The sequence below is a fragment of the Oncorhynchus tshawytscha genome, linkage group LG04, assembly GCF_018296145.1.
Source record: "Oncorhynchus tshawytscha isolate Ot180627B linkage group LG04, Otsh_v2.0, whole genome shotgun sequence".
NCBI lineage: Eukaryota > Metazoa > Chordata > Actinopteri > Salmoniformes > Salmonidae > Oncorhynchus > Oncorhynchus tshawytscha.
In genome coordinates, this window is record NC_056432.1 from 34,590,042 (window position 1) to 34,600,245 (window position 10,204).

At 43.0% G+C, this 10,204-nt stretch overlaps 1 protein-coding gene across 1 annotated transcript; it reads right to left on the bottom strand.

Moving 5' to 3' along the window:
* Window positions 1-1,076: 1,076 nt before the first annotated feature.
* LOC112248622 (alpha-2B adrenergic receptor-like) lies at window positions 1,077-7,948 on the bottom strand. The gene has a single exon (XM_024417793.2). It carries the CDS (start codon window positions 6,500-6,502, stop codon window positions 4,892-4,894), a length of 1,611 nt encoding a protein of 536 aa, XP_024273561.1. The 5' UTR covers window positions 6,503-7,948; the 3' UTR covers window positions 1,077-4,891.
* Between the last annotated feature and the right edge of the window lie 2,256 nt (window positions 7,949-10,204).

Sequence of the window (10,204 nt, forward strand, 5' to 3'; positions counted from 1 at the left end):
CAAATTGCTGAGTTAAATAAATTAAATCCATGAGGAGTTAATAGTCAGATTAACTGATAACTCAAATCGCAGTGCAGATGGCTCTATTTTGCTAAGTGCAGAGATGTACTATAGGTAATAAATGAAACTTGGCATACTCCAAATCCAGAGGTTGTGAGTTCAAATCCCAGGTGGAGCCAATACTGAAAAGTCACTACTAAGTGATCATGTGAAATGTATTCATATTGTCAATGATGAAAGATTGTACACTTACTTTAAAACCCCTATATCATTTCATTCCCTTATATAAAAAAAAGTGAAATAGCTGTTTTCACATGTTGAGCTGAAATTTTCAAAAAAAAAAAGACACATGTTCACATGTGAAACCATATGTTACATGTGTTACATTTAGTGTTCACATGTTAACACCACCTTTTCACATGTGAGGAGAATAACATGTTTTCACCTCACACGTGAAAATCAAATTTGCACATTCACATGAAAAACTTTCACATGTGGTATTGCTTTTTGACATTTTGCTTCCCGATGTTGTCCAACATTTTTTCACATGTGTAGTGTCATTCATTTTATCACATGTTGCTGTTACATGTTGTCACATGCTATCGCATTAAGTTCACTTAAGATCACATACTATAAGATCACAAGGGATACAAGTAACTGGCAGTGTTTGTGCTGCTTTCAGTATGCCCCACTTATACCCAGCTGTGATGAACCTCTTTAAAACAAAGTCTTCATTGCGCTCACATGTGTTGGGGTACACAATATTAGAATTATCCCATAATAAGAAACCAATTATCCCGTAATAAGAAACTAATGTTAAACAGTATACCATGGGCTTTTGGCATCTCCACAATGTTTAAAGGACATTAAAGGGGAAATCTGCAGTTGCTACATTTTTTTTTTTTTACTTTTAAATTTATGATAAATACCCATTGATTCAAGAAGAATCATGTATAGATGCCCCATGAGCTTACTTCAACTGTCATACCCCATCAGAACCCAAAATATAAGATTGTTAAATGTAAACAAAATAATGTTGATATCATGCATGGTTAGGCCTTGTGTCCATAGCTCTGTCCATGAGTTTGCAAGTGGCTACATTTCTCCAGTCCCGTCCCTCAGCTGTTTGCCAAATCAGTGGCGGAGTGACCGCTTTGTTATTGTTCGAACTGCAGATTTCCCTGTTAAGATTGATCCAGTTAAATCTGCTATATTTAGAGCCACCCCCAAGACGCACCCCCAGTGTGTAATATTATTCTAAGCCCCATGTAGTGGGCTAAGCCGTTTTACTCATGTCCCCTTTAACACCACAGACAGCAGTACTGTATATGATGATTTTAAATGATTGATCACACCATGCTTATTAAACTGCTTTATTTCCAAATGGAGGGAGAGGGAGAAAGGCCAGGGTCAAACACAGCAGGGGGAGAAAAAGAGTCCAGGCAGGTCAGAAGAGTAGGGAGAATGATAATGGGGATGTTGATTCACTATACATTGAGTTTTCATGGCTGCCCTGTTAGCACCAAAAGTTCAATGACAATCGCATTTTAAAATGTAAATGTTATTGTCGCAGAACGATTTGTGCCAACACAGAGTGCGGTTGTTTGCTGATCTCCATGGTTCTGCAACCACAGGCTGTTAAAGCACCACCCATCAGCATGGTAGTCTTTACAAAACACCACTGAAAATGTTTAAGAAACAAGTTAAAAATAATAAATAAGTACAAAAAGGCTGCAGGAAAATTCAAGTCCACGACCCAGATTTTACCAATATTTCTGAATATTTTTTCAAATCATGACATTCATCTTCTGCATTGACTGAGTTCCAGTAGAAATGACCCCAACCCCTGCAAACATACGTCTGCTCCTGAATCCTGTTCCTCTGCTGACTTTAAATCAATGAATCTCATTCAACATATTCAGATTTGATACAGTATTTACAGTATTCTGTTCACATTAACTTTGCCTTGCTTGGAGAGCACAGTCAGAAAGAAAGAAAACTATAAATATGAAACTAACAGGAAACTCAAAATGGCTCTAAATAAATAAACAATACATATAGCTTATCCAATCACAGCCCCTTATTAGAGCATATCAGTGTCACTCTGAGTCCCGCTCTGTCCGTGTCAGCTGGCGTCACTAAACGGCCATGCTAGAAAGGACGGAACGGAGTTCCACAAAATACTAATAATAATAATTCTCACTACAAAAAGCAATTGCAACTAACCCTAACCTTGCCTTTGACCTTACCCATATCCTTAACACTAACTATAACCCTAAAGGAAGAACAAATAGATCATGTAATTTCAAAGCATGGCCATATAGTGACTAGTGTCCCTCAGGGGGAGAGATCTTTGGCCTGAGTCTCTATATCTACATCTGTTTTCTGTGCTTACCATTATGTGGAGGTCTACAGTATACAATATCAGCCAGAGGAGGCTTTGGCACAGTCCATGAGTACCCCAGACATGTTACATAAGTTTACCAGACACTTGCAGCTGGTACCACTAGAAGTGCATCATTAGAAAATACACACTCATGCAGTCTCTCTCACATAGACAAGGGTCAGCAAAAATTGACAATGCGAGATTAGAAGTGTTGTTGCCGACATGCCTTGTCCCATAGTGTCATAACACCTATATAGCATTCACAGTTACAGACATAGCCTCTGTGAGGGAGAAACACAAAAAGCATCATGACCTGACAGTCTCTGAGAAATACATAAAGAGCAACTGTAAAGAGTAGCAGTACCTCTCAGAAATAAAGGAATGTGCCAGGTAGAATTCCAGTCAGCAAGTGCAGGTACATTCCCAAATCAATCAATTCATTGATCTATCAAGCAATCAATCATTCATTCATTCATCCATCCCATATTTGCCATTTGGGAGCTTAATAAAGTACTATATTATCTTATGGGATGAATGTCCTTCCAGAAGTAGCTGAGGATGAACATGACCTGTGCTTTCAGTATTATAGTCAATATCAACTAGAGTGTTTTTAAGACCGTTTGAAGTGTTTGTGTCAGGTCAGCAGTAGAGCTAACGTGGCTGAGTTCCTCCTCTCATAGACAGCCACTGTTCTGTTCTGTTCAATGGGGAGCAGTGTGTTCGTTAATAGCAATGTCCTTTCAGGCTGAAGTCAGATGAATCCACTCAAACAAAGCCAGATAGTCACTGTCCAGTGTCTTTGATAGAAGAAAAAAAAATATGTACGACTATACTGCATTCCAAAAAATCCTTAAATGTCACAAATTTGCATTCCTTGTCAAGGGATTTGGGAAAGTATTTATCCTCTTATAAATGTGATATGCTTGAAATTGTGCTATATAGACCCAATATACAGATAAAATTTACATTTTAGTCATTTAGCAGACGATCTTATCAAGTGTCTCTTACAGTAGTGAGTGCATACATTTCCATACTTTAGTACTTTAGATACAATCCACCCTATTCCCTACATAGTGCACTACTTTAGACTAGAGTCCTATGGGCTCTAGTCAAAAGTAGTGCACTATATATCGAATAGGTTGCCATTTGGAACTCAAATTCTCTTATAGGGGTGTATAACAATAGTGTTAAGCTGTTTGCTCTTCTCATCTTTTAGTTCACCTGCACTGACACAGAGATGTGGAAACAAATGCCTGATCCTTCATATTGCATCCACCTATATCCTTTGTTTTTCAGTGCAGATGAAGGAAAAGACACAAGCAGAGGAAGCCACAATAGACTATTGAGATGCACCTTAAAACACAGAGTCTTTCAAAATATAGCCTAAGCCCCACATGAGAGCAGTGGTGGGCATCAGAGTTTGAGAGGGAGTTAGTTGTCTCATGAACAGTTAGAGTCCTGTTGTTGTCTCTCTCTCTCTCTCTCTCTCTCTCTCTCTCATATGGATAACATCTCTACAGGAACACATGCTATTCCTGAGGCAGGATAAAAGTAACTATGCAGGCGTAAGTGGAAAGGCGACCAGGGTCTTGTGCGTTCCTCGTGGTTCTGCCCTTTGATAAAGAGAAGTGCCTCTGGTGGTGCTTAAACAGGCCAACAGGTCTGGCCTATCATCTCCTCGCATTGTTCTATTTTGTTTATCAGTCGGCTGGTAAAAGGATATTTGTTTGCTTCATCGCTTTAAAGTCCTTGAATGGCAGCGCTCAAGACTGTTGTTTTGATCAGGAGTTCTCAGTGAGCAGTGGTGTACTGCTATACCCAAAGGTTTCTCCATTTTTAATCAAACAGATTTCCCAGACAACCTTAATGTGAGTCAGTCAGTCATATTTTGACGAGAGCAGCGTTGTACTGTCATTTTCCAAGCAACATGTCCTTTATGTCACGAGTGACAAAAATTCCAAAATGGCATTTTCTTTTCCTTTTCCTCCTTCTCTCTTCCTTTCCGAACATTCTACACATACTGTGTAATGCTCATAGATCAGAACATACCTCCTACCTTTTACTAAAGGATCAGGATCATGCACTTGGATTCTTACACAGTATCATTCGAAAGCCCCCCAGAGTAGAATTCACGTAACATATTTTGCACATGCTCTCCCCAGACAATGCCCTTGCAATGGACAGTCACAGTTCTCCAGGTAACGGCTAGACGTCTGCAGCTACGTACCAAGGGACTAAAACAACGAGCCCTAAAAGTTTCTTTCTGTTGCAAGGTGAGCTATCCTACAGCTGTTCTGATTCGGCGTTATAGAATCGGCAGACCTTCGTAACATCATCAATTAGAATCTAAAATCAGTCAGAATGTTTACAGAATATTTGTGCTGTTTTTTACACCTCAAAGAGTTTAGAGAGGACTGAAAAGAAAGGACTGACCTTACAGGTCATCTGTTTAAGGCCTCTTTCCTAAAGGAAGGTTGCCATTGTTGACCTTACAGAGCATTCAGTCTAGAAGAAGGTGCCCTTGGTGTTCTTACAGAGGATTTTCTTGAAGGCCTTTCTGAAGTCCTGATTAAAGATGGTGTATATGACAGGGTTCAGACAGGAGTTGCAGTAGCCAATCCAGAAGAAGAACTTGAAGAGGGGATCAGGGAGGGAGCAGGTCTCAGGACAGATGGCCTGCAGCGAGTAGGAGAAGAAGAAAGGGAACCAACAGACAACAAACACTCCGATCACCACGGCCAGGACGAACGTGAAGCGCTTCTCTCGGTTCACCATGGCTTTACGACGTGCTGCTCCCGGAGTGCTCTCCGGCTTAGACCTCCTCCCTGCCACCAGCCGAGCCCCCTTAGAGGTGGCGATTATGTCCCTGTACTTCTGGATGGTGGCTGGAGAATGGATGCCGGCTGAACCAGCCATGCTAGGATTGTTGACTCCAGTCCTCCCCCCTTCTTCGTTCTCCATGTCACTGTCAGAGCTGTTTGAGCTGTCCATATTATTGTTATACTTCTTTCCCTTCTTCCCCTTCACCTTCTTCTCCCCATGTTTGGGTTTGGCCGGGGATGGTGGGGGGATGGTGGGGGAAGAAGACGGTGAGACCAAGGAGGGTGAAGGATCCAGGGGGGAGTTAGGAGGGGAGGTGGTGGCTGGGGTTGGAGCTAGGGATAGAACCGGAGGATGGAGGAGGTTTTGGGTGGTGGGGATGTGAGGGGAGGGGGTCTCATTGGCAAGGTTGGGGGACGGTGATGGAGTAACAGCCAGTGTGGGGGGTCTGACGCTGGTGGTTTTGTGGGGCATAGCTGGCGTTTCCCCTCTGTCCTCCTTCCCGTTGGCTTGGATCCCCCGAGGGGTTTGACTTGGGGTGGCACAGCCCACCCCGTCTTTCCTGGGCTCGCCTGGCGGGTTCTGTGTGCGCTGCTTGGCGATCTGGTAGATCCTCATGTAGACCAGGATCATGATGAGACATGGGGCGAAGAAGGAGCCGACGGTGGAGTAGAGGATGTACCAGCGCTCGTCGTTCAGTTGGCACTGAGGACCCCTCTCACTCCCCTCCCCGCCGGGCTCGCTCTTATTTAGCGACAGAAGAGGAGGGAAGGAGATTATGGCCGAGATGAGCCACACCACCACGATGGAGGCTTTAATACGCATGGGTGTGCGTTGGCGAGAGTAGGTAACCCGGCTGATGGACAGGTAACGGTCCAATGAGATGGCGCACAGGTGAACTATAGAGGAAGTGCAGAACAGAACGTCCAGCGCCAGGTAGATCTCACACCACAGAGACTTGAAGTACCAGTATCCCAGCAGTTCATTGGCTAGGGAGAATGGGATGATGAGGGTCGCCACCAAAATGTCTGCAGCTGCTAGAGACACTAAAAACAGGTTCTGTGGTCCTCGAAGTGCATGGCTGGTCAGGACGGCAATGATGACGAGGATGTTTCCCACGATTGTGAAGACCACCATGAGGGTGATGGCTGTAGCGAAGAGCGCCGTGGATTCGGGGGAGTAGGGGGCCAGTTGCAGGGAAGAGACGCTCTGATTGCAGGGAAGAGAAAAACCGCTGGTCGAACCATTAGTGTCGCCCAGCCCCACTGAACATGCACTATTCAAGGGTAAAGCCATGAGTAACACGATGGATTGACTTGATTAAAGTGAGAATAAAATGTTGTTGTAATAAAGATGCTGTTGGTAACGTTGTTTTATATTGAGGATAGCTGACATAAAATTATATCCTAAAAGTTTAGGAAAAAAACATTAGGCTATAACTAAAAGTATTAATGTTGTGTTATCGCTGTTCATTCCCTCTCCTCCTCCCAGTTTCATCCTCCAAGTTCGTTCTAAGCAGCCAAACGATAAACTATGCCCGTGGAGCGCGCCAGAATAAAGGAGAGAGCAATTATATTTGCTGTCTGAAAATAAATCCGTTCAAACCATTAAAAGTTGTCCAGTACATGAAACAGAATTGATCGTAATCTCACAGCTGCTTAATTGTTTGACTATTTTAAAGAAGCGGGAATTTATGTCCAGGTGGTCACAGAAATATCCTTAAAATATAATTTCAGCCTATAATACAAGGCAGCACAAGAGAATGGGAACCAGTTACAAACTGGGCAGGGGAGCCTACTTCAGATGTTAGTGTGCTCAAGTCCCCGCTGTCTCTCAAATGGAGATGCACACAGCAGCCTACTGGGCACAGATATCAATTCAACGTCTATTCCACATTGGTTCATCATCATTTCATTGAAATTACGCGCAAACAACGTTGATTCAACCAGTGTGTGCCCAGCGGGATGGCTATCTGAGCAATGTTAAAGCTGACAGATGACTTAAAAAACAAATCGCCTATCATCATTCTAATAAATATCAAATGGTATGCAGTTGTATTCCTATAAGGACAAGAAAACATTGGTTTGAACAGATTTAGCTAATAAAATGGTCAAGCCTTGACAGACTAACTGGCGCGCGTTACCAAAATATGTCACTCACTTCATCTGCTTAATCCTGGACATTATTCAAGCAAAATGGATTCCTAAAATAATAAATTGTCTCTGAATGGCACTTTTTCGTTTATGTTGTAACGTGAGCACGTCCTCAGTGTAACGATACAAGTTTGGAATTCATGAAAACAAACCCGTGTCCAACATAACTCCAAGTTGTGCAGTTGCGCAGTCCAAATTACATATTGAGTTGTTGAGTTGTTGTTTCAGTTTCGTGGTGTTTAGCTGTTCCTCATCTCGGTTTGGGATGAATGTGTGGGTACGTTGTTGGGTATATCCAAGTGCAGATAATGCGCAGTCTTGCTTTGACTGGCTCGTAGACCCTAGTTCGGTCTCTCCATGTCCGAGTGTAACCTACAGAAGGCTAGGCTATCTCTTCACGCAGCGGTGCTCCTGAGTTCAGCGCCTAGCCGATTCTCTCCTCGAACTTATCGGTTGGTCTCGCAGCAACGCGCGCATCTCCAGGAGTGAGCGTGACCGTGAGCACCGGTCTAATAATGGAAGCGTCTCTCCTCTCATCTCTCTTTTCCAACCGGAGTGATGCCAATACGGGCGTCATGAGACCATGCCATCTCCCTCTCCCACTGGGCACACTGGTTGAATCAATGTTGTTTCCACGTCATTTCAATGAAATGACGTTGAACCAACGTGCAAACGTTGAATTGACGTCTTTGCCAAGTGGTCTCTCTCTCTCTTTCGCTCCCTTTTCTCTCTACCCACTCTCTTTCTCTCTACCCACTAACACACTGTCAATCGGTACCCGTTATATATTTAATGGAAACCTCTGTAGTAAGTAGAACAGCGATGCTTTGGTAGGACGCATAGGTCTCCAGCTAAGAGAGTAAAACACACTGAAGTAATTTATCTTTCTACAAACATTGTTGTCATCATCATCATCATCATCATCATTATAATCATCACCTTCCTCCTCCTGATCATCACTATTGTCACCCTGATCATAATTTAATTGTTGGTTCCATAGTGGCCTATTGGCTACTCAGAAAAATAAAACCCTATTGTATGCTACCATGCTATATGTTCCCATCCCTGACAGTGACATGGATCAATCATCCCTCACCCACCCAACCCATTTCTCCACTCACGCCTTCATTAAACTGACATACATACATAGAGAGATGTGGATTATACAGGACCACACACACACACACACGCATACAAACACACGACTTTACCCTCTCACACGGACTGTACTCTATTTAACTAAGATCAAGTGCCTTATGTTTTGATGTTCAATTAACAACTACAAAGTGTAAAATCTAACAAACCAACACCCACACAGAGACATGGATTTAACAGTGGAAAGCATGTTCCCATTTATGATCTAAAGTAGGAGTTAGTAGTCACACACAAGCACACACACAAACACACAGCATGCCTCATTTAGGGTGTCCACAGAGGGTGGGTGGGTGGTTGTCGTGAGGCCATTATGTTTAATTTCCATTTTGCATCGTCCACTCAATGTCAGATAGGAGTGAGAACATTGACCATAGAATTAGAATCCTAACTAACTCATTCTGATTCCATGATCCCAACCACCAGCAAATAACTGCTTGGATTCTGTTCCATGCCAAGCGATCTAAACACAAGAGTGCTTGTGGTAGGAGAGGGCTCTCCAATCAAGTGTACCTGGCAGTCATGAATGAACTAAGGTTAGTAAAACAGTGAAAGTGGATTCAGGAGGTTATTCTACACAATTTGCAGCTCACATACACACCTACAAACACACACACTCTAAATGCATCAGGAACAAACCTCTGTTTTCATGCTTCACTGAGCACTGTGTTAAACTGAGGAAATATTATTTTGGGATTTGTGCTTTTGAAATAAACATTAGACTAGAGTCAATCAAGTCGACTGCTTGTTTTCTTCTCTCCCAGGAAGTACCAATGGATTTCTGTCACTGATTGGCCAGAGAACCCGCTCACCTGGTGTCTGTCTCATATCTGAATCAGTCCCTGTTTAGGAGGCAAGGATAGAAACCAGCTGTAAGGTCCTGTATTTATTTTCTTAGTCAACCTTGTGTTCTGTTTAGTTGTGTTCTTGAACGTAGCCCTGTTTCTTTGTGTTCTTGAATGTAGCCCTGTCTTTCATTTTTGTTCATTGATTTTACCTGTGTTAGTTACTCACCAGGTCTCAACAGCTCCTTATTTATTTCTGTTCATTCTGTTTGTGCCTTTGTGAGGTATTGTTTGTTTTGTCTCTACTAAGCCTTTTCCTAGCTCATTTGTGAGAACCTGCTATGGCCTTCAGTCCTAGTTTTGATTCACATGCCTGGTTGCCAACCTGTGTGAGACCATTGCCTGCCTGTGACCATGATTCCTGCCTTATGCGAAGGCGAAATAAACACTTGCTGTACTCTGTGTGTGAATCTTCACCTATTTCTCCCTGTGTATTCATTACAGAAAACCTCACCTAAAAACAGAATGGATTCAACGGAGCTACAGCGGCGCCTAACCCAGCAAGAGGAGCGTATGGAAATCTGCCATCTTCTCCGATGCCAGGTATCGTAACCCATAGCCCTCCTTCATTCATATCAATGCCTGGAAAATATGACGGTTCACCTGGGAAATGTCAGGGATTTCTGATGCAATACAGCAAATACATTGAGTACAGCCCCACTAACTTCGCCACTGACAAGAGCAGGCTGGATTTTGTCTCTACTCACAGGCAAAGCCCTGGATTGGGCCACCGCCATATGGACTGCCAACAGCACAGAACTCGGATCCGAGAAGCATTTCCACACCCTCTTCAAAGAGGTATTCGATCACTCTCCTTCCGGTCATCCTATAGGAGACCTCCTCATCAA